We start from the raw sequence: 24,587 nt of genomic DNA on the forward strand, positions 1-24,587 counted from the left end.
TGCAGCCGAGGACCACAGAGCATCAACGCGCCTCCGGGGACTCGGTGGTCCTCCCCATCGCGTCCTTGGAAACGGGTCCCGGAATCGTTGCCAAGGAGTAACCGGGCTGCTCTCTCTTGCAGGTCGATCCGCATCCCAGTCGCGTCGGAGAGGCCCAGCCTGTGTCCTTCATCCTCTGATCACACCTGGGACATCACTGTGACCCGCACCGGAGGACGCTGGCTGTCTCCTCCGCCTTTTCGGGGACTTGGGGAGGGACGATTCGCTTAAGAGATTCGCTAAATAGGTCAACACCGAGGAATTAAAAACTACGTGAACTTTCCAGGGCCCGACGGGACTGTCGTCTGAGCTGATGGCAGGCCCAAGGTCCCCGCGGAAGAGGGGGTGACCTTGGGAAGCCACAGCGTGTAGACGGGTCCCGATGGGGACCCAGTAAGTGAAGGGGCCAGGAATGTACGTAACCATGGCAACGCGCCTCTCCGAGGGAGCCCAGAGCGGACAAAGGGACCAGAGCTTCCAGGCCGTATGGGCGCTGGGAGGGCACTTGATTTGGGGGAAGTTGGCAGCGTAGCCCCGGGAGCCAGGGATCCCCTGATTTCTCCCCGAACCCATAGGACTCGAATCCAGGAAACCTTTCCTGAGATCAGGGTCCAGGAGGCCCCGATGATGTGACTCAGCGCTCACTCTCCTGGGGTGCTGGGTTGGCCATGTGATTTGTAAGTGGGCGGGGGAGTAGGATGAGCAGTTAGAGTCCCTCCCAAGTTCAGGTTCAAGGGCAAAGATGAACGTCTACATGGAACCAGTCTGTGGAAGGCTGGGGCTTTACCCTCTTTCAGTCCCTGGACCGGATAGTGTTTGCTTTTTCTCATGTCTTATTGATGGGAGCATGTCAGAAAGAGAAGGGGGCGGGGGAGGGGGAGAGGTTGCATCGTTAGAAAGCCTTGATAACTATTCCAGAAAGAAAAAGAAGGTCTTTCCCTAACCTACCTCTAGGGGGTGATCGGACCCGTGTGAAACCTCAGGCTGATGCGTTTTGGGAGGGTCTAGCCCCGTGGTCGGCAAACCGCGGCTCTCGAGCCACATGTGCCTCTTTGGCCCCTTGAGCATGGCTCTTCCACAAAACACCACGGCCTGGGCGAGTCTGTGTTGAAGAAGTGGCGTTAGAAGAAGTTTAAGTTTACAAAATGTGGCTCTCCCAAGGAATTTCAGTCGTTGTGCTGTTGCTATTTGGCTCTGTGGACTGATGAGTTTGCCGACCACTGTTGCAGTGATGTCTTACCGCATCTGAAACCGCCCGCAGGGAAAAAGCCCTTACAGGTGGCGTTGGCTGGACGTTCCCGGATACACATATACACCAAAGGGCATTCCAAAATAAATGCAACGTCAAAGAGGGTAGAGACAGGCCATTTTAAAAAAAAAAAAAAAAAAAAAAAAAAAAAAAGCATGCATTTCCTTCCTGTGGGGAGGGCGCCGTGGCTTCTGATGACAGGCACCGCCTGGTACCGGGTCAGTCCAGCTCCTTCAGTGACTCTGTTTAAACTGTGATTTCCTTTCTTGTTTCGGTGCAATATTTGATTGGCATTTAACCTCAGGAGAGAGAGACCAGCAGGCTACTGTCGTTGCTAAAATCCTAAGGCGTGTTTTCCCCCTTCCCCTGGGCCCTCCCAGTCGTGGTTTCACAGTCCCTTGCTCTGTCCTCTCATCTGTCATTCTGTGGTCTGGAAGTGTGTCTGGACAGGAGGGGAGAGGGGGGTGGGCTTCTGGGATGGAGATTTGGGACCAGCTGAGGCCTTGTAGGGTTTGATCCAGAAACCCCGGTGCTTCACTCAACAGAACCGTTTACCTTCCAATCAGTGTGTCCGGTGAAAAATCGAAAAAAAAATACCCTCTCCGGTTAGATTCGGAATTTTAAAAAATTAGTCGGCCACCTGATTAGGGATTTTTCTACAAACATGAGATACGTGTGTGTTTTTTCACGCCTCTCTTCTCTGTGGTCACGGGAGCCTCATGCGTGTCTTTCCGTGTGAGCCACTGTTAAAAAATCGCCAGGCAAGATGGTCACACCAACACTGTGTGCGTGGGACTGAGATTGTCGGAGCGCAATTTCCCTGCCTCAGTTTCCAGCTCTGCTTGTCTTGGTGTTCGATGTAAAACCGGGAGCTGCGTTTGGGCCCTGTCGAAACCGGTTCGGTTTTACTTTGAAAGAGATCACCCCCCACTATGTGTTGAATTGTCAATCAGTTCACGCACCCTACCCAGACTCTGTCCATCTCCACGACCGCCAGACACAGCAAAGAAAGTTGTGAAAGAGTGAGGAGTAAGAGAAGGTCTCAGTAACTGGCTCCAGATCAAAAAGCCGGTACTTACTAGACCCTCTCCCTGGCTTGGCTTTATCCCCTCTGTTAGAGAAATCTTTTTTTTTTTTTTTTTTTTTTTAATATATTTTACTGGTTTTTTACAGAGAGGAAGGGAGAGGATTAGAGAGTCAGAAACATCGATGAGAGAAAAACATCTATCAGCCGCCTCTTGCACACCCCCCACTGGGGATGTGCCCGCAACCAAGGTACATGCCCTTGACCGGAAATCGAACTTGGGACCCTTCAGTCTGCAGGCTGATGCTCTATCCACTGAGCCACACCGGTCAGTGCCGGTTAGAGAAATCTTGAACCCGGAAAACAGAAGCACGGCGGACACAGCCCATTAAGAGAAGACCTCGAAAGTGGGGTTCACCTGTTTCATTCCTATTGGTACGTCTGCCCTTCAGGGGATAGAAACTGTATTCCTTTCCTTTCCCAGATTTTGCGAATGTGGATCATTCTACACCGGGACAGGAAACACTTGGAAATGAAGGTTACAAGTTAGCTGTTGTATTTGCTTGTTTTGTTTCCAAAGAAACCATGGCCTTAGAATTTTCTTTCTGATACAAACATTTTGAAATGGAAAATGTGAAACTTTTAGCACACAAAAAAATCTTCTGTGGGTAGAACTTTTTTCTTTTCAATAAGAAACTCAATAGGCAGGGGGTTGCGTTTTTGATAAGTTGACTATGAACGCCTTTTTTATTTTTATTATTAAAAATGTAGTAATTTAACCCACAGGGGAAAAACACGAAGATTGTATTTTGTACTCTTGTTTGAACCCTATGGGTTCCTTTTGTTAATAAAATGATCGCCATGATGCCGGAAGTTGCTGGTTTTGTTCTGTTTGCGTGTGACTGTGCCTCAGTCTGTTACAGACTTAAGGGAAATCAGTACCGTCAAACCAACACTCACTACAGGAAGGATGCCTGTTTCTTTTTTATTTTATATTTTGTTGTTGTTCATCCTCACCCGAGGATATTTTTCCATTGATGTTTAGGGAGAGTGGGGGAGAGAGGGAGAGACTGAGAGAAACATCGATGTGTGAGAAACACATCCATTGGTTGCCTTCTACATGAGCCCTTACCAGAGCCCAGGCCGGGAAGGAGGCTGCAACCGAGACATGTGCCCTTGACTGGTATCGAACCTGGGACCCTTTGTTCTGGAGGCTGACGCTCTATCCACGGAGCCATAACCACCTAGGTCCTAAGGCATCTGAGCCCGTTTTTACAATGGGCTTGGTTTCTCCAATATCAGTGTAGGAGAAGCAGTCAAGAGGAATAACAGGTGTAAGCTCTATGGGTGGATAACAGAGCATTATCTGCTTTTATCCCCAGATGTAGTGGCCACTTTCCAAAACCCTGGATTGATTACTAGGTCTGGTGGGCTGCTGGTGGACCCACTCACACTAGGGACATGGACCTAAATAAACTTCCCCTTTCCACTAAATACTCACATAGACAATTGCGATATGTGTTGTTGGGGGAGGGGTTGTTTTTATAATAAACTTTTATTGATTTCAGAGAGGAAGGGAGAGGGAGAGAGAGAGAGAAACATCAATGATGAGAGAGAATCAATGCTCAGCTGCCTCCTGCACACCCCCTACCGGGGATAAAGCCTGCAACCTGGGCCTGTGCCCTGACCTGGAATCAAACCGTGACCTCCTGGTTCATAGGTGGATGCTCAAACCACTGAGCCATGCCAGCTGGGCAAGCCATATGTTTTATACAAGGAATCAGAAACCTGCCCAGACCCTCAGTCCTGGCAAATTAACCTTAGCCAAGGTGGCAAAAATGAACCCAGGCATTTACTACTCAAGCGTTTATGCTACGTGAGATGGTGTTCAACGAATCAATAATAAATACAGGTTGCGTCCGCATTTGCAGTCCACATAAAACATTCGTCCCAAAAGTATTCTAGCATCGAGGCCACATGCATTAGGGATTCTGTAGTTCCTATCGGAAAGTCGTGGGCTGTGAGATTTAGAACGAGGCAGGGCGGTACAAAGAATCGAGGACAGAGCCCTCATGTTACAAAAGAGGATACAGAGTCCGCAGGTGTAACCCGGAGGTTTGACCTACATTCTCTGCAGGATGCTTGCTAAAATGTCCTGATTCCCCCGGCCTCCACAGAAGTTACGGAAACAATAGCTACTCAAAACCACAGACTTGGATGCTATGCACACGGCGGGTCAAGTGTTTCAAGTTTGTATCTAAATGTTTCATTAGTTCATTTAATGAGTAGCTAGAACCCTTTCTTTAGCAGAGGGGTCGGTTTCTAACTGCTAATTTGAAATAATTACAGTTTCCCAAGAAGGTGCCGTAACAGTGGAGCGATCCTATGTTTCCATCACCCAGTCCCGCCCACAGGGAACCCCTACGTAACTGTAATACATCCCCAAAACCAGGAAATGGTGTTGACACAATATACACTGAGTGGCCATATTATTAGGGGGGTAGGGAGGAGAGGACATGGGTGGTTGGCCAGCCTGCTTGCTGATCGAACTCCCGGTCAAGGGGACAATTTGCATATATTAGCCTTTTATTCTATAGGATAGACACTGAGTGTCCTGATAATTATGCATTCAGAGATCATCATAATCTGGCCCCTCAGTGAATATGATCAACCAGAGCTCAGGCCTACATCTGTCAAGGAGCTCCAGCTGGGGTCAAGCCGGGGTCACCCACACCATGATGGGCGGAGTCACAGAAAAGCAGGCAATGTCAGAATGTGACGGCAGGAGGGACCCCCACCCCCAACACCCATCGGCCCCTCTGAATGAGAGACTGGGCAGATGAGAATGCGCGGTTAGTGCTAAATTTACATGGTTTCTGAAACGCGGTGGGGGGGGGGGGGGGAGAGAGACAGAGGACTAACATATCTTTAGCAAGAGGAGGAGCTTCAGAGCACATGGCTCACTGTCCGACGAGGTCAAGTTCAAGGCCGCCCAGGCCAAAGCACACGGTCACGTGCCCGGCAGCAGGTCTGTTTCTATTGTTGTTGTCTATCCTCCCCCGAAGATATTTTTCCATTGATTTTTAGAGAGAGTGGAAGAGAGGGGGAATAACAGAAAGAAACACATTGATCGGTTGCCTCCTGCATGAGCCCGATCAGGACCTGGTCCAGGGAGGAGCCTGCAACTGAGGTCCGTGCCCTTGACCGGAATCAAACCCGGAACCCTTTGATCCGAAGCTCTATCCTCTGAGCCACACTGGCTAGGGCTCTAGGTGTCTTACAGGAAGGACCTGGGCACCAGGTGCCCATGTACCCATGCCCCAGCTTGCATTTCACCTTGGTCCTCACTGTCTATTCCAAGAGCAACGTTAGGCCTGGGGCACTTACAACATGTAACTGTGTTTCTCTCTCCTTCTCCCCTATTTGCTTGGGGTTCAGGGGTTCAGGGGTTCAGTTTCTCCTATGACTTGCATCTGCAAGAGGGCTCCCCCTGTGTGCTGGCGCAGACAGACCCCGGAGCCCCAGGAATTTTTATATTTATTACAGAGAGAGGCAAGCACCCGCCCCGCCCGTTCCCATAAACACAGACGGGCAATTAATGTGTTTGGTTCAAAAGCTGTAAACATTGGTACACCCATTTGCACGTTTAAATGGCTCCGCATAACAGTCAGGCAGGTGGTTAACTATATGTATATTAAATTCATAGAGAAGCTGGTAATTTTCCGTTATAATTGCCAGTTCACAGTTTACACGGTAAGAATTTTTTGAATAGGCCCATTAGCAGAGTTAGTTAGCCGGGTTTTTTTTGTTTTTGTTTTTGTTTTTAATATATCATGTTTTATTCGCTTGCGCTCCTTCAAAAGGAGAGATGTTCAGTGTTCCCCCATGAATCAATAAATGTTTGCGTTGGTCTTTATTCTGCCCCAAATGCCACGTTTGACAATGGATGAAATATCGTCGGGTTTTCCTAAGCAGCTGTTTGAATGCGGCCGTTTTTTGCTCGTTGTTTTGTTTAGTATTATTACTCGGCTAACGGCTTACAAGTCTTATTCATTCGCTATTAATTCGTTTTTATAAATAAAATCAAAATAGGGCCGCGTCCCAGCCCCTTGGAATTTTACAGCGTATGGCACTTCCCTGGCAGTTAGCGTTCGACGATGCAAACTTCTGACCCAATGAAAAGCGGTCCCATTTCTCTAAATGATATCCCTTTAAGAGCCAAACTCTGAAATAGACGGCGCTGATTTATGAGTAATAAGATTGGATGATTTTTGTCACCACGGATAATATCTCTCTTTCCCAAAAGGCAAGAGGCAGCATCCGGCTTTTATAGCAAAAAAGGCAATTTGGGATGCCAGACCTGTAGGGAGGACTCGGCTATCGCGTTGAGTTGCTCCAACATTCTCAACGTTTGTCATTCCCTCAAGTCGCTCCTGGATTTCTCCTTGAAAACAGGATCTGGCCAAAACCAATGTGGCTCAGTGGATAGAGCGTCGGTCTGCGGACTGAAGGGTCCCAGGTTCGATTCCGGTCAAGGGCATGTACCTTGGTTGCTGGCACATCCCCGGTGGGGGGTGTGCAGGAGGCAACTGATGGATGATTCTCTCTCATCGATGCTTCTAACTCTCTATCCTTCTCCCTCCCTCTCTGTAAAAAATCAATAATATATATATATATATATATTTTTTTTTAAAGAAAGAAAGAAGGAGAGCTTAAAGGTGTATGCAGACCCTACAGCCAGTGTGGCTCAGTGAGTAGAGCGTCAGCCTGTGGAACAAAGGGTCCTGGGTTCGATTCCATTCAAGGGCACACACCTTGGTTGCAAGAGCCTCCAGTCGGGGCTCATGAAGGAAGCAACCAATCGATATGTTTCTCTCACATCGATGTTTCTCTCTGTCTTCCCCTCTCTCTAGTCAATGGAAAAATACCCTCTGGTGAGGGTTAACAATAACAACAAAAATGTAGGCCCGACACGGGGAGGGAGCCCAGCGGAGGGGACTTCGGCAGCTGACAAAGCCACATTCCTCCCCGTGACTGTGTACCTTTCCTATCAGTTTATGGGAAGGACCCAGAGGGCCATGACCTTCACTCTCCTTCTGTTCTTATGACCTTGGGCCTCTCCCCACACAACCTCCCTGCATTCAGCAGAGCTCCCCTAAGTCCCGCAGGGGGTTTCCAAGCCCAGCTAGAAGGGGCCCAAGAAGTCACCAAAACCAACCAATTTACCCATTTCTAGGGGAGGACACCAAGGCTGGAGACGGGAGGAATGTGCCAAGGGTGCCAGGCACGCCCTCCTCCCTGGCATTTTCCATGCTAATCCGAGAGCTGACCTTTAGTTTTTTTAGACTTGAGATACTGGCTGTGCATACATTGAAGTGGGGGGAAAGCACAGTCAAGAAATGGGCTGCCCTAGCCGGTGTGGCTCAGTGGATAGAGCGTTGGCCCACGGACTGAAGGGTCCCGGGGTTCGATTCTAGTCATGGGCACATACACAGTTGCAGGTTCCCCGGCCCTAGTCCGGCTGCGTGCAGGAGGCACCCCATGGATGCGTCTCTCTCACATCGATGTTTCTCTCTGTCTCTTCCCTCTCTCCCTTCCACTCTCTCTAAAAATCAATGGGAAAATATCCTTAGTTATTTAACAACAAAAAAAGTAAGCCTCTCTCTTAGCTCTTGGACATGGGTTCTATCTCAACGACCCCCAGGTGGGACAGGAAACTGAGTAAGGGTGGAGTGGGAATGTGGACTGATTTAAGTCAAGGAAACATACAACAATCCTTTTTTTTTTTTTTTTATAATATATTTTCTTGATTTTTGACAGAGAGGAAGGGAGAGGGATAGAGTGTTAGAAACATCGATGAGAGAGAATCATCAATCAACTGCCTCTTGCACACCCGGTACTGGGGATATGTGTGCAACCAAGGTGCATGCCCTTGACCGGAATCAAACCCGGAACCTTTGAGTCCGCAGGCTGACACTCTATCCACTGAGCCACACCCAACAATCCTTGATATCCATTCAGGAGGTGACAAAGCCGTCACTGTCTCAGCGGCCACGACAGTGTCCTGGAGGCACCCTTGCCCTTTGCAGCCGAGCTCAGGAAACCCACAGAGAATGCCAAGCCAAGGGGCCTCACCACGACACACCAATTAGAGCTCAGGTCTCCTGCCACCTCATCTCAGTTCCCTCCCGGCCCCCCTTCCCCTCAATGGTCCACACAGTCTCCTTCGTGCACAATCAGATCCCGGGCTGGAACCTCGAACCCTCGCCACTAGCAACGGGAACTGTCAGAATCATCCCTATGTCTCTCTAGTCCTTGTAAATAAAACCTTCTCTTCCTGCCCGGCCGGTGTGGCTCAGTGGTTAAGCATCAACCTATGAACCAGGAGGTCCCGGTTCGATTCCCGGTCAGGGCACATGTCCAGGTTATGGGCTCATAACCCTAGCCGGTGTTGCTCAGTGGGTAGAGCATTGGACTGTGGGTTCGATTCCAGAAAAGGGCACGTACCTTGGTGCCAGGCTCCTCCCCGACCTGGGCCCTCCCTGTTCGGGGCTCGTGCGGGAGGCAACCGATCGATGCGTCTCTCTCACATCCATGTTTCTCTCTGTCTCTCCCTCTCTCCCTAAAAATCAATGGGAACATATCCTTGCATGAGGATTAACAACAACAACAAAATACTTGCTACTGCTATTGTTTAGAGAGGGGGTTTGGAATAGAAGACATGGAGAGTTTAACCAAAAGATCTATCTGATCTCTCCTTAGAGTTTAACAGGTCAGACCACACCAAAGCAAGCGGAGATAAACGTGTCCGAGGGGTTGGGCCTGCACTAGACAAGCAGCTGAGGGTGGTTTCCTGATGTTTCTTCCAACCTCGGGGGTCACTTGTTTGGACTGTCTTTCCGGGGTCGGGGGAGTTCACACCGCCTCCTAGGAATTCACACCATTACCGGCTGTGGGGGGACGCCCCCTTGTCCTCGGACTGGCTTCTCTCTGGCTGTTTTTCAGAACCCAGCTCCGTTTCTATTGCCAGATCTTCCCAGCACCGGTGACCGGCTTTCAGCTTTGGTTTCCTCCTGGGGGCGCGGCCCAAACTCCCCGTCATCGGCCCACCCTCTGACCTCAAGCATTTGTTGTCTCCTTGGGAAAGGTGACCGGCTCCACTGTCCCCACACAAAGCCGTGGTGTCACGTCTGGAAACCTGAGCAGATTCCCACGGATCTGAGCCTTGGGAAATGGTTACGGGTCTTTAAAGAGGAGAACAAAGCAAGGGCCACCGGCAGACCTGACAAGCTCAGGGGAGGCCTGCGTGGCCGTCTTGCAAACTCAGAGACCTAAAGCTGAGAACCATGTGGCTCAGTGGATAGAGCATCGGCCTGTGGACCGAAGGGTCCCAGGTTCGATTCCGGTCAAGGGCATGTACCTTGGTTGCGGGCACATCCCTGATGCGGGGGGGCGGTGGGGGGGGCGGGATGGGGGGGGTTGTTTACAGGAGGTGAGTGATCGATGTTTCTCTCTCATCAGTGTTTCTAACTCTCTATCCCTCTCTCTTCCTCTCTGTAAAAAAAATCAATAAAACATATATTAAAGAAATAAATATAGTCACCACAAAGAATGGTCTGAAATTAAACTTTAGCTAAAAGCAGTGATGGTGGGCAGTCACATCCTAAGCTGGATTCTTCCCTGATAAGGCCACCCTTTACCTAACTGAGCCTACCTGCCTTTTTGCACCTATAATAACACACCTTCTCAAATGTCCGAGTAACTTGTAATCTCCCTTTTTCCGGACCCCTTGGGGCACAGCCTAAGGTGCTGAGCGCCAGGACAGAGACCACAAATTCCTTCATTATCATGTTAATTGTTCCGACACACCACCTAAATATGTGTCCATCATTTCACTTTTTATCCAATCCCTGCTTTGCTTTCTCCCGCCTCTCTAGGCTAGTGGTCAGCAAACTCATTAGTCCAGTGTTTTTCAACCTTTTTTGGGCAAAGGCACACTTGTTTCATGAAAAAAATCACGAGGCACACCACCATTAGAAAATGTTAAAAAATTTAACTCTGTGCCTATATTGACTATATATAAAGTAATTCTCTTGAATAGGAATCAAATAAACACAAAGAAAGTATTTTATAATTACTTTATTATAAAATATTAAGTAAACAAAATAGTGAAAAATTATAAAATTCTTGTCTTGTCTGCACCTAAGGCACACCAGGCAACATCTCGCGGCACACTAGTGTGCCGCGGAACAGCGGTTGAAAAACGCTGCATTAGTCCACAGAGCCAAATATCAACAGTGTAAAGACTGACATTTCTTTTGAGAGACACATTTTTTAAACTTCAACTATATAGGTAGATACATTGTTATTAACTTAATTAGGGGACTCCTACGCTGGCCTTTGCTAAAAACTCAAGGGGCCAAAGAGTTGCATGTGGCTCGAGAGCCGCAGTTTGCCGACCACAGCTCTGGTCTATCACCAATGGATTTCATGTAACCCACCCAGGTCCCTTCCTTGGATGGCAATGTATACATCAGGTGTAACTCGCCATTCTCTGGAGCATGATCTCCATCCATTAAGGTTGTGCTTCCCGGCGATTGCCTACAGTTTGGCTCCAATAAACTCACAAAAACCCTTTACAGGTTTGAATGTGTTCATGGTAACACGGCAGGCGACAGGGCGTGAGAATTAGATTCATTGATACGGGATTTCTGGGGACCACTGGCATCTCTCACAGAAGGTCCCAATCTCCTTCCTCCCCCAGTCTTTTTTTTTTTTTTTTAAATATATTTTATTGGTTTTGTACAGAGAGGAAGGGAGAGAGATAGAGAGTTAGAAGCATCGATGAGAGTCATCGATCAGCTGCCTCTTGGACACCCCCTACTGGGGATGTGCCCGCAACCAAGGTACATGCCCTCGACAGGAATCGAACCTGGGACCCTTCAGTCCACAGGCTGACGCTCTATCCACTGAGCCACACCGGTTTCGGCATCCCCCAGTCTTGGAATGACTCTCAGAGCCGCTTATGGATAAGGTGACCAGACGTCCCGCTTTTGGCGGGACAGTCCCGATTTTCAGCAATTTGCCCCGCGTCCCGTGGCGTTTTTAAAAAGTCCCGATTTTTTGGAAAGAATCTTTTGGAAAGAAGCACCTTCCTTATGGACCGTCCATGAAAACAAGCCCAATGCCTTTCACCCACTGCAGTATCCCTTCCTTGAGTCATGCATTCTTCCCCCCAGTTGAGTCCGGTGCTTTCTGAAAAATTAAGTTTAGGAATTTGCTGGCCTGTAAACGGCTCTGCCCCTGGGGGAAGAGGGGGGGAGGGGGAGCCGTTCTGGGAATTCCCACAGCCTCGGAGCACTCGCCTTCCTGGGAAATTCCCCATCGCCAGGCTGGGAAGGAGGCCAGGAGCCTGAAATAGGCGGCAGGGTTGCTGGGCGCCTCAGGCCTATACAACACACATCAGCCACCTCAGAGTTCCGCCTGCCTGTCCCCTCACTAAGGCAGGGAGGGACTGAATGGGCTGCATGCTGATGCTCAGGCCAAAGCCGCCCTGAGAAAGGGAGCCGGACCCCTGGCTCTTCATGACACCCCCTGAGAGGCAGCTGGACGTTCCCCCCAGAAAAAGAGAGACTCTAAAAGGGGCTTCTCGGTGTTTTATTTGTGAAAAAAATAAAATAAAATAAAATAAAATAAAATAAAATAAAATAAAATAAAATAAAATAAAATAAAATAAAATAAAATAAAATAAATGCCTCTGCCTCTCTAATGGAAAGCTTCTTTGCGTTTGATAAAAACAAAGTCTGGCCCTGGCCAGTGTTGCTCAGTGGGTAGAGCGTCGGCCTGCGGACTGAAGGGTCCCAGGTTCGATTCTGGTCAAGGGCATGGATCTTGGTTGCAGGTTCCCCGTCCCTGGTCAGGGTGCATGCAGGAGGCAACCCACCCATGTGTCTCTCTCACATCAATGTTTCACTCTGTCTCTCCCTCTCTCTTCCACTCTCCCTAAAAAATCAATGGGAAAATATCCTCAGGTGAGGATTAACAAACAAACAGACAAAAATGCCTGTGTGTGCACACATATGTGTGTGTGCAAGAGTGGAGAGGGCACAGGAGTGGCTCCCTTGCCCTGTTCCAGGGCCCCTTTGGGCTGTTTATGGAGTGAGGTTGCCTCTCCCCAGCCCCCTGGCTAAAAGGGATCTGCAAACCCAGCTGCTCTGAGCAACTGCCTGGTATCAGCAGCCCCTCACTTGCCATCAGCCGGAAGCTTAAGACGGGAAGACAACGCGGGGACCGGGGAGGAAAGGGCTAATCGGAAAAACATAGGATCTCTAGGACCAGGCTGTTAGCTCATCTGGACTGCGGGTTCGATTCCGGTCAAGGGCATGTACCTCGGTGGCAGTCTCTTCCCCGACCTGGGCCCAGTTCGGGGCTCGTTCGAGAGGCAACCGATCGATGCGTCTCTCTCACATCGATGTTTCTCTCTGTCTCTAGCTCTCTCCCTAAAAATCCAAGGATATTTTCCCTCCCATCCAGCAGCCAGTGTGGCTGTACAAGGCTCAGGGGACCACGGGGCATAGGAACGGAGCAGCAGGAAACCATCTGCCAATGGCCAGCAGGACCAGGACACAAAGTTCAAGTATTTGGCTCACCCTTCCCTGCACTGGGGACAGGCGCCGTGTCTTATTTTTTTTATTTTATTTCTTTAAAATATATTTTATTGGTTTTTTACAGAGAGGAAGGGAGAAGGATAGATAGCTAGAAACATCGATGAGAGAGAAACATTAATCAGCTGCCTCCTGCACACCCCCCACTGGGGATGTGCCCGCAACCAAGGTACATGCTCTTGACCGGAATCAAACCTGGGACCTTTCAGTCCGCAGGCCGACGCTCTATCCACTGTACCACACCGGTTAGGGCTAGGCGCCGTGTTTTAGAAGAAGGCTGTCAGTCATCTCACCCCTACACCCCAGGCCCTGTCCCACTTGACCTCATCAAGGTCAAGGGCTGGGCAAGCAGACGGGTGGGGCTTGCCCACAAGGACCCGGTCAGAAGGCATAAACCAGGGCAGGCCAGCGTTCATGGAGTGCCACCTGAGCCTCAGGCCGTGTGCTGGGAGTCAGCTACTCAGAAATTACGTGACCAGGGCCCAGAGTTTCCTCCCGCAGGCGGGCACACCTTCTCCGGTGACGGCTGCCCTGGCACAATGCCCAGGGTGCCCGGGGATTCACCCAGGTGTTTCAGGAAAGCTTTCTGCCTGGTGTCACGCCTGGGTGTATTCCTGAAAAGATGAGTGAGGACACGTAGGCAGGGCCCTGGGGGAAGAGGCGGGACTCTAAGGAAAGGGATGGCACCCACAGAGCATGGAGGGTGCCCTGCTTTCTGGGCACACGGCCCACGCAGTGAGGCAGGGCAGGGCCCGGAGGTGGACAGACAGGTCAGACGGAGGGAGGCGGGGTCCGATCTGCAACTCGGGTGGTTGCTGAGCTTGAATGGCAGCTGGGAGGTTGAGCAGAGGCCAAAGAGAGAGCAGGCAGGGGATTATGGGGGGAGAAGAGAGATGGCAAACCTATCCAGGCCACCTGGACACACAGCGTGTCCCCTGGGGCTCCAGGCTGCAGAGCTGACACCTGTGCTTGTATGTGTCCAGGACAGTGGCTCTCAGCCTTCCTAATGCTGCGGCCCTTGAATACAGCTCCTCATGTTGTGGTGACCCCCAGCCATACAATCATTTTAGCGTTGGTCTGCGGACTGAAAGGTCCCGGGTTCGATTCTGGTCATGGGCATGTACCTTAGTTGCGGGCACATCCCCAGTGGGGGGTGTGCAGGAGGCAGCTGATCGATGATTCTCTCTCATCGATGTTTCTAACTCTCTATCCCTCTCTCTTCCTCTTTCTAAAAAATCATTCTTTGATCCTCCGGGTATGGGTGTCAGAGACTAAGGGAGGGAACCACAGGTGCCGCCAGTCCTGGAATCCTGAACTTCCGGCCTTGCGTCATTTAAACACTCAGGCTGTCACTCAGAAACTCAATCGGATGTTCTCCCTTTTGAGCATCTAAGAACTATATATTTTAAAAAATGATTGTATGGCTGAAGGTTACCACAACACGAGGAGCTGTATTAAAGGGCCGCGGCATTAGGAAGGTTGAGAACTACGGGTCTAGGAAGAGGGATGAAGTGAGTGGGCGTGGCCACTGCCTGGGGGAAGAGACTCTCTGACAGGCGTGACGCATGGCCCTTTAATGGTAGAGGATTTAGCTACTTCCGTCACTCACCCGCCCAGGCTCCCTATTGTGCCAGAGAAGGACTATCTCCTGGTGATTAACCAACAAAGCCAGAAAAGCCAACGCCCACATGGAGGTGAGACTGCAGGGAAGTCTGTTTTCCTGTTTTGTTTTGTTTTTTCCTTAAATATAGTTTTAATGACTTCAGAGAGGAGGGGAGAGGGAGAGAGAAACATCAATGATGAGAGAGAATCATGGATCGGCCGCCTCCTGCACGCCCCACACTGCGTCATGCACACCTGAATGCATCCAGGAACTGAACCGCGACCTCCTGGTTCATAGGTCAGCGCTTGGTCCGTAAGAAATAGGCACGCCAACATAAAGAGGCAAATGTACTTCATCTGAATCACTCCTTTCGTTCGTTAAAATCAACAACAAAGCTCGGCTGGTGTGGCTCAGCGGTTGAGCATCAACCTATAACCAGGAGGTCACGGTTCGATTCCCGGTCAGGGCACAGGCCCGGGTTGTGGGCTGGATCCCCAGGGTGGGAGTGCAGGAGGCAGCCAATCAATGATTCTCTCTCATCATTGATGCTTTTCCCTCTCTCTCTCTCTCCCTTCCTCTCTGAAATCAATAAAATATATATATTTTTTAAATTATAATCCCAGCAGTTATCTACCTAAAATAAAAAGTGATTTAACTCATGAGTCTAGTTCAGTGGCTGACAAACTGCAGCTCGAGAGCCGCATGCGGCTCTTTGGCCCCTTGAGCGCGGCTCTTCCACAAAACACCACCGCCTGGGCGAGTCTGTGTTGAAGAAGTGGCGTTAGGAGAAGTTTACGTTTAAAAAATGTGGCTCTCCAAAGAAATGTCCATCGTTGTGCTGTTGATGTTTGGCTCTGTGGACTCATGAGTTTGCCGACCACTTGTCTAGTTCAATCGCGAGCCAGCCCATGCCAAGGGCCTGTGCCCGCGTGCAGCACGCACAGTCCTCTGTGCCAAGATGCCTCTGGGGCTCTCAACAGAAGACGGAAGCCTAGGCCACAGCAGACAGGAGCAGAGGCTCCAGGGATGACACCGATGACAGCATGGGGAGGGACAGAGTTAGTCACCGAGCATGCCACCACGGCAAACCCTTCTGGAAGCTTCTGCCATCACGGCCCAGGTGCCGCTTCCCGCTCCCCAGCCGCGGCCTTACCACGGGTTCAGCCCTCCATCCTTTGATCCTCGGGGTGTGGGTGTCAGAGACTCGGGGAGGGAACCTCAGGTGCCGCCAGTCCTGGAATCCTGAACTTCGGGCCTTGAGTCATTTAAACACTCAGGCTGTCACTCAGAAACTCAATCGGATGGTCTCCCTTTTGAGCATCTAAGATCTCGCCATGGCTGTGTGCAGAGGTCGGCAAACTCATGAGTCCACAGAGCCACATATCAACAGGACAACGATTGAAATTTCTTTGGAGAGCCACATTGTTTAAACTTAAACTTCTTCTAACGCCACTTCTTCAACACAGACTCGCCCAGGCCGTGGTCTTTTGTGGAAGAGCCACACTCAAGGGGCCAAAGAGCCGCACGTGGCTCTCGAGCCGCGGTTTGCCGACCACTAGAGGAATCACTAGCAAAGAAACATTTCTAGAGCCCTGAGCAGTGCCTCCTGGTCTGCTAATCTTCCCGCAGACAGAGGGCCACACGAAGTCGGGCCATTCACGCAAATGAACGGTTTCAGGTTCATTTCTCTGGCAGATGGGGATGAAGTTGCAAAGACCCACCCAATCTGGGCTGGAGCGTCTACTGGCTTCTATTTGCTTTTAATCGCACAGCCACACACGAGCATTGTCCCTTTAAAAAATATATCTTATTGATTTTTTACAGAGAGGAAGGGAGAGGGATAGAGATCTACAAACATCGATGAGAGAGAAACATCGACCAGCTGCCTCTTGCACACCCCCTACTGGGGATGTGTCCGCAACCAAGGTACATGCCCTTGACCGGAATCGAACCTGAGACCTTTCAGTCCACAGGCCAACGCTCTATCCACTGAGCCACACCAGTTTCAGAGAGCGTTGTCCCTTTTAAAATGAAAACAATTCAGACGGAAGTGAAGGCCCTCTTGGCCATTCACTGGCTTACCCATTGCCCCCTCCCTGGGTGTTACCGCTGCTCTCAGTGGAAAATGTGTCATCAGACCCGTACGTGTGGGTACGTGCGGGTACGTATGTGTGCGTGTATGTGTGTGTGTGTGTGTGTGTGTGTGCACAAGTGCACGCACACACATATTCAGATGAAACTCTCCAGCCTTGGCTGTGGCCCAGGATAGCAGATGCTCTGTTTCACAGTGAGTACGGGATTGTTATGAAGGACATCAGTGGTTTCTGGCCATGGACCATGTCCGGGGCACAAAGGGACTTGGGGAGCAGTATTAGGAGGGGAGAGAAGGCAGGGGATAAGAGTTGTCAGCCCCACATCCATGGGGTAGGGAGAGGTGCCGTGTCTGCTCACCTGGAATCCAGGAAAATGCGCCCCTGAGGCCAAGCTGAGAGTTTAACATGTGTCCCTGACATGGTCACATGTAGCATCTTTCTCTGTGTTGTTTTTGCAGGTTGTTTCTTTTTAAAAAATATTTATTTATGGATTTCAGAGAGGAAGGAAGAGGGAGAGAGAGATAGAAACACCAGTGATGAGAGAGAATCACCGATCCGCTGCCTCCTGCATGCCCCCCACTAGGGATCGAGCCTACAACCCAGACACGCGTCCCTGGCCGGAATCGAACCTGGGACCCTTCAGTCTGCAGGCTGATGCTCTATCCACTGAGCCAAACCAGCTAAATAACCAAGTTATTTAAAAGCACTAAAAGGAAATACATAACTCAGTTAACTCTCTTTGTCCCTAAAAACAAATTATGAGTGGTTCTTTTTCTGTAATTGAAATAAATAATTTCCATATGAGCCTTTTTTTTTCTTTCCGGTTCCATTTAAATGAATACAAATGCTGGATGTTACAAATGGCAGCTCAGGCAAGGACACTTCATTTAAGAGCTGAACATTGTCCTAACTGTCTTGCACACACGGGGTTTCCCATGTAAGGGAAACACGGACACATACCAAAGAGACCCCATCCCTTCAGACTGTCAGAAACGGTTCCAAGTCTCACAGGGAACCTCATACATGTCACCATACATGTCACCATAAACACCTGTGGACGTAAGGAGCCACATGCTAACCTGACAAGCTCAGGGGAGGCCTGCATGGCGGTCTTACAAACTCAGAGACCTAAAATAAAGATGATCTGAAAATTAAATATTTAACGACAAATAGGTTATAGTGGGTAGTCATATCCTAGGCTAATATTTTTCTCTGACAAAGATCAACTTAGATCTTTCCTGAGCCCGTTTGCCTTTACGCCTCTAAGATAACATATCTGTGAGATGTCTGGGTAACTTATGTGGTGGGCACCAGGACAGAGACCACAAATTCCTTCATTATCATGTTCATTGTTCCTGCACTCACCCAAGTATGTGTCCATCATTTTACTTTTTATCCAATCCCATGGGTTTTCCCACTGCTTTGCTTTATCCCACCTCCTTAACCCATCACCAATGAATTTTATGTAACCCACCTACATCCCTACTTTCATTGCAATCCTCTATAATAGGGGTGTTGAACTCAATCAGAGAAGGGGCCAAAATCTAAAATCCAGCCTAAATCGCGGGCCGAATGGTTTACTGAACAGTCATAAACTGACAATGTCATAAACTGACAGCGGAGTGCAGTGATGACAGCGCGGTGCGGGGCACATTGCAAGGCCTGGCGAGCTGGATTTGGCCCGCGGGCCTTGTGTTTGACACATGTGCTCTATAATAAAAGGCTAATATGCAAATTGACTGAATGGTGGAACAACTAGTTGCTATGATGCACACTGACCACCAGGGGGCAGACACTCAACTCAGGAACAGGGAGCATGCCTCAGCCGCCAGGCATACATCCCCCAAGGGGACTTTGAGAGAGCACAGGCCAGGTTGAGGGACCCCCTTAGCCCCCAGCCACTGCACAAATGTTGTGCACGAGCCTCTAGTATATAATATAAATACAAATGTAAGCCGCCATTCTCCGGAGCATTATCTCAATCCGTTGAGGTTCTGCTTCCGGCATATGTCCACAGTTTAGCTCAAATAAACTCACAAAAATTCTTTACAGTTTCAATGGGTTCTTTTCGTTAACACACCAGATCCTGAGCACAGAGCTTTGTGTGAAATTGCACCCCACACGTACTTCCTCTGAGGTAGACTAGGGTCTGCCTCCCTCCTTCATACACAGCCCTCGCTGCTTCCTAAACCTCATTAGATCGGTTCTCGTGCTTCGCCACAGGAATTAATTTTATGCTAATCGCACATGGCAGGGACGCTCAGGGCCAGCCCCACAAAGCAAGGGTTTTGCAAATGAGTTAGCTTTTCCTATTTGGCGAAGGTGTGGGAGAGGCCAGACGAGGAGAAGGCAACCCGGGCCCCCAGGTAATGTGTCCAGACTTGCTAATTAGCTCAGATGTCTCATTTTATCATTTCATCAGAAGATGGTTTGGGGGCATACGCCGTCCGGGGGTCATTCTTTCTGACTCAGCTGATTAATGTGGGGCTTGTCAGATAATTGGAAAGGTCGAAAACACGGTGGTGTCTCGTCTTTCTCCGAGAGCTAAAATTAGTGTCAGGGAAAAAAAAAAAAGAAAAAGAAAAAAAAAGTCTGAGAAATATCCTGGGAGCATCTTCCCGGAATTGGGAGTATCTGAATTTGGATCAGTGGGTGGTGTGCACCCTCGAGCCATGTAGCCCTGGGAAAGAGCTTATCTTTGTGAGTCTGAAGTTGCTTCTCCGTGAAAATGGAAAGAAAGCCCTAACTGGTTTAGCTCATTGGATGGAGCGTTGGCCTGTTGACTGAAGGGTCCCAGGTTCGATTCCTGTCAAGGGCATGTGCCTTGGTTGCAGGCACATCCCCAGTAGGGGGTGTGCGGGAGGCAGCTGATCGATGTTTCTTTCTCATCGATGTTTCTAGCTCTCTACCTCTCGCATTTCCTCTCTGTAAAAAAAAAATAAAAATAAAAATATATATATATATATATATAGATAGATAGATAGATAGATAGATATAGATAGATATATAGATATATATATATATTTTTTTTTTTTAATGGAAAGAAAAATGCCTCTCTCCTAAGGGAGAGCCCGGACAGCGCACACTCGCTGAGGTTACAGACCACGGAGGGAGGAAGACCTCAAGCAAATGAAACCAGAAATTAAAATGTGCTGCTCAGCATGCAGCCAGGGGCAACCAGAACAAGACTCAATGTCTAAACCAACTGGACACTTTTTTTAAAATATTTTTTTTTATCGATTTCAGAGAGGAAGGGAGAGAGTGAGTGAGAAACATCCATGATGAGAGAAAAATCATGGATCATCTGATAGTATACATAAGATACCGTGTGTATCAGTTAGAATCTCATCAAAGTGAAATGGGACCACTTAGCGGTCCCCCCACCACCACCTCTTGGAGGGGATGATAAGAAAAGAAAACTGAATGGACACCAACAACAGGGGTGTGAGGGCATGAGTGGAGGGATTGGGGGATTAATGGACACATATGCAGTACCTTAATCAATAAAGAAATTTAAAAATAAATGAATAAATAAATAAGTAGGAAGTTGACAGTATAGGCTTATATAGTCTGAGGCTAAGAAAAGAGAAAACACAGAATGTATTCATATTTATCAGAAGCTAGATCAATGCATCCATCTAAATCACTTCGTTCAAACTTGCCCCTGACAAAATCCAGCCCAGCCGAAGCTGTATCTCTTGAGAACAGGGGCTTTCGTTGTCTAAAACTGCAACACACACACACACACACACACACACACACACACACACACACACCCCGTACAGAGGAGACTATAATAAGCTCGCATGTACTCTCCATCCACAAGTAAGCAAGTATCGTTTCCGCCCCTAAAAGTAACAGATCTGCTCAATTCTAATTCTCCAAAGAGGCCTTCTGAGAAATGTTTTCATCGGCGCCACCTGGTGGCGAGAGCCTAGAAGTGCGCTCTCTTTTCTCGCAATTAAACTGACACCAGGACAAATTCTATAGGAGACAGTCGGCCCCTCACCTCCCTCCTTTGCTTTATCTTCTCACTGGCACCCTCAGCCCCGTTTCTGTCCCACTACAATCGGCGGGTCCTTGAAATTCCCCCATTTTACAGCATGGCCATTCTGCTCATTAAAGCCATTTTGCGGCAAGATTTACAGCAACGCCAGGAAGAAAGGAAACGGTTGTAAAATAACGGTGGGCATCTATACAGGCCACCTGTTCCACAGTCAGCCACTCATGATTGCCCCTTTTGCCTGTTCGATGTGCTTTAAGAGACCTTTCACTTGCCCCTCCTCCCCCAAAAGGTTTTCAGAGGCGACGGTACTTTCCAGAAGGTTGCTGAGGCCTCACATCAGGCTAACCTTGCTGGCCATGGAGCCACACCAGGCCTGGAGGCCCATCCTTGGTGGCCGATCCTTGCTCTGAGTCTTCGAGTTCTGCCGAAACCCAGATATCAGACAGAGAAAAGTTTCACCGAAACTCACAGGCCGGCTACAAGATACTTCTGAACCCAAACACACATCTATATATATAAAAGCCGAGTGACCGGAACAATGGAGTGACCGGGATGACGGGTCGCTATGATGCACACTTCGGCAGCCAAACAGCCTGCATGGCTCCCCCCAACCCTGATTGGAGGTGGGTCCAGCGGCCAACCTTCCACATCTCCTACTCTCCACTGGCCTGGCCGATCGGCCCCCAACAGGGCTGGCTGGCTGGACGCCACCTGTGCACGAATTCGTGCACTGGGCCTCTAGTATTCTTATTTTTTTGAAAAAATGAAATGGCCGAAACCGGTTTAGCTCAATGGATAGAGCGCCGGTTTGGGGACTGAAGGGACGCGGGTTCGATTCCGGTCAAGGGCATGTACCTTGGTTGCGGGCATATCCCCAGTAGGGGGTGTGCAAGAGGCAGCTGATCGATGACTCTCTCTCATCGATGTTTCTAATTCTCTATCTCTCTCCCTTCCTCTCTGTACAAAATCAATAAAATATATATTTTACAAAAAAAATGAAATGAAATCTTCAAGGAAGCTATGGACTATGCTCCACTGTGGAGAAAATACCAAAGCCATAATCAATAAGATCACTTCCCATTTAATGAGCACCTAATCGGCGCTACCTCCAAGTTTCATACTTATTATCTCCAATCCTGCAAGGTTGGTTGAATCAACCACTCCTTACCTCCGAGACTTCAGTATATAATTCTCTCAACATCACGTTAGACGGTGGCCTACTAACCACTCAGGAATGTGGTGAGAATCCAAAGGGACAGTAGTTAACAGCTCAGATGCACCAAACCCTTATTCCGTGCTAAGCATCCTCACATCTTAATTCATTTTATATGGTCATGACCCACCGATTAAACCAAGTATTACCAATATGCCCCATTCGTAAGCGAGTGCTGAGATACAAAGATGTTCAGTAACTTGCCAAATGTAAGTGGACCCAAAAAGTCACACTCCGGAACACTGTTCTTTTGGTATCAAAACAGTGACTACTGTTTCGATGAATAATTTTTTTAAAAATTGATGAGTAAAGTCGGCAGTAAAGACTTCCAAAACTTCTGATGTTTACACTCCACCACAGTCTATTATGTCTGCGCCAGCATTAAAAAACCAGTATACATACATGAATTAAAAATTGTTACTATAAAATTCTTACCAGTATCTGAGCCATCAGCAAGTTGTACAGATTTGCCTGGAGGAGGGTCTTGCCTCGATGTTGATGAAATATCTGCAATGCACAATAAGACAAAACTCAATGAAATAAGGTACATCAATCCACAGGTAGATATAAAGAACAATGTACACTGAGTGGCCAGATTATTATAATATCTGAATGAATAACAATCTGGCCACTCTAATATATATATTAGAGTGGCCAGATTGTTATTCATTCAGATATATATATATATTAGATGCCTGGTGCATGAATTCGTGCATAGGTGGGGTCCAGCCAGCCTGGCCAGGGGGAGGGGACATGGGCGGTTGTCCTGCCTGCCTGCTGGTCGAACTCCTGGTCGAAGGGACAATTTGCATATTAGCCTTTTATTATAGAGGATATATACTGAGTGACCAGATTATTATGCATTCAGAGGTCATCATCATCTGGCCACTCAGTGTAAACTCATTTTCGTTTATAACGCTCTGTTTCTCCTATCTGATTTAAAACAAAACTGCATAGCCAAAACTAGTAGTCTGTATTGATGGACACACACATGTAATAATGTCATTTTTATGGTAACAACAGCACCAAGGAGGAGAGAGGGAACATAGCTATACCTATATAAAGAAGCAAAATCTTTGTGCAACTTCCCAGAAGTATTTATATATATATTCTATTGATTTTTTTTTTTTTTTTTTTTTTACAGAGAGGAAGAGAGAAGGATAGACAGCTAGAAACATCGACCAGCTGCCTCTTGCACACCCCCTACTGGGGATGTGCCTGCAACCAAGATACATGCCCTTGACCGGAATCGAACCTGGGACCTTTCAGTCTGCAGGCCGACGCTCTATCCACTGAGCCAAACCGGTTTCGGCCCAGAAAAAAGGCACATCCCTCCTTTCTCCATCATCTTGCTGCCTGGTGCCAGGATGTGATGGCCGGAGCGTTGGCAGCCATTCTGGGCCATGAGGAAGCAGGCTGGGAGGCCAATGACTTCATGGAGCTCCACCCCTGCCCAGAACACACACCTCTGCGCTTTTGCAAGAGAGGGAAGTGCGTGCTATAGGGGTTTTGTTCTCCTGTGAGCCACCAAACCTAACTGGAGCTCATACTACTATGTAAGCTTCGCCTCCCACTGTAGAAACCTTTTCCGATAGAAAGCCTTGCCACGCCCACTCTCTGGTTTGATCCTCGCCACGACCTCAGCAATAGGCGCGGAAAATCCTTTGGTAAACCACAGAGGGAAAGACTGTAAGGCCCACAGCGGGCTGAAGGCCAGAGGCGTGGGTGAGGACTCTGGCGTCTGGTCCTGAGCCCACGCCCCAGACCAACTCAGAATTCAACAGCCCTGACCTGACTGCTCCAAAACGCCCCCCTCAGCCTGTGTCTGCATTCTCCAAGCACCATCTGTACAGTGTTAGAGGAAGCCACAGCCCACATACACACACACACACACACACACACACACACACATACACACACATACACACACATACACATACATACACATACACATACACACATACACACACACATACACACACATACACATACACACATATACACACATACACACACACATACACATACATACACATACACACATATACACACATACACACATACACATACATACACATACACACATATACACACATACACACACACACATACACATACACACACACACACACACACACACGGTGGGCCTTTCCTCGTCACAGCCCAAAGCCATGCTCTCTGCTTTCCCTCAGGGTTGGAGTAAGAAGGTGCCAGAAGCTGAAACCAGTGTGACTCAGTGGATAGAGCGTCGGCCTGCAAACTGAAAGGTCCCGGGTTCGATTCCGATCAAGGGCATGTATCTTGGTTGCAGGCACATCCCCAGTAGGGGGTGTGCAGGAGGCAGCTGGCCGATGCTTCTCTCTCATCAATGTTTCTGACTCTCTATCCCTCTCTCTTCCTCTGTAAAAAATCAATAAAATATATATATATTTTTAAAGAAGGTGCCAGGGGCAGCCTTTCGCCATTTGGTTATGAAAGATCCACAGTGGCCAGTCATGCCAGCCACGGGTCATGAGGCCGTCCGCGTCCTGGTGGCTGGGAGCATTTCAGGGGTGTGGGGTGAGGCCACACCTGCTGGTGTGGGTCTGTGTCAGCCCACGACGACACAGCCCAGACAGAACGAGACCCTCCGAGCATCCTCTGTGCTGTGTCTTTTTTTTTATTTTAATTTATTTTAAATCCTCACCTGAAGATAC

The 24,587-nt window shown here is 48.8% G+C and overlaps 1 protein-coding gene across 2 annotated transcripts in view; it reads left to right on the forward strand.

Moving 5' to 3' along the window:
• Positions 1 to 24,587, forward strand: part of ARRDC4 (arrestin domain containing 4) — a 92,230-nt gene that overhangs the window by 15,398 nt on the left and 52,245 nt on the right. Inside the window, exon 8 of one of the 2 annotated variants that reach the window (XR_014793638.1) lies at positions 123 to 1,713. Coding sequence is in view for 1 of the 2 variants with exons in the window: in XM_084869238.1 (XP_084725364.1) it covers positions 123 to 179 (57 nt within the window). In the remaining variant the exon portion in view is untranslated. Of the gene's footprint in view, positions 1 to 122; positions 3,180 to 24,587 lie in introns of those variants that run through there. The other variant, XM_084869238.1, reaches the window with a different exon arrangement.

Source organism: Pipistrellus hanaki, assembly GCF_964339955.1.
Source record: "Pipistrellus hanaki genome assembly, chromosome: 21".
Lineage (NCBI taxonomy): Eukaryota > Metazoa > Chordata > Mammalia > Chiroptera > Vespertilionidae > Pipistrellus > Pipistrellus hanaki.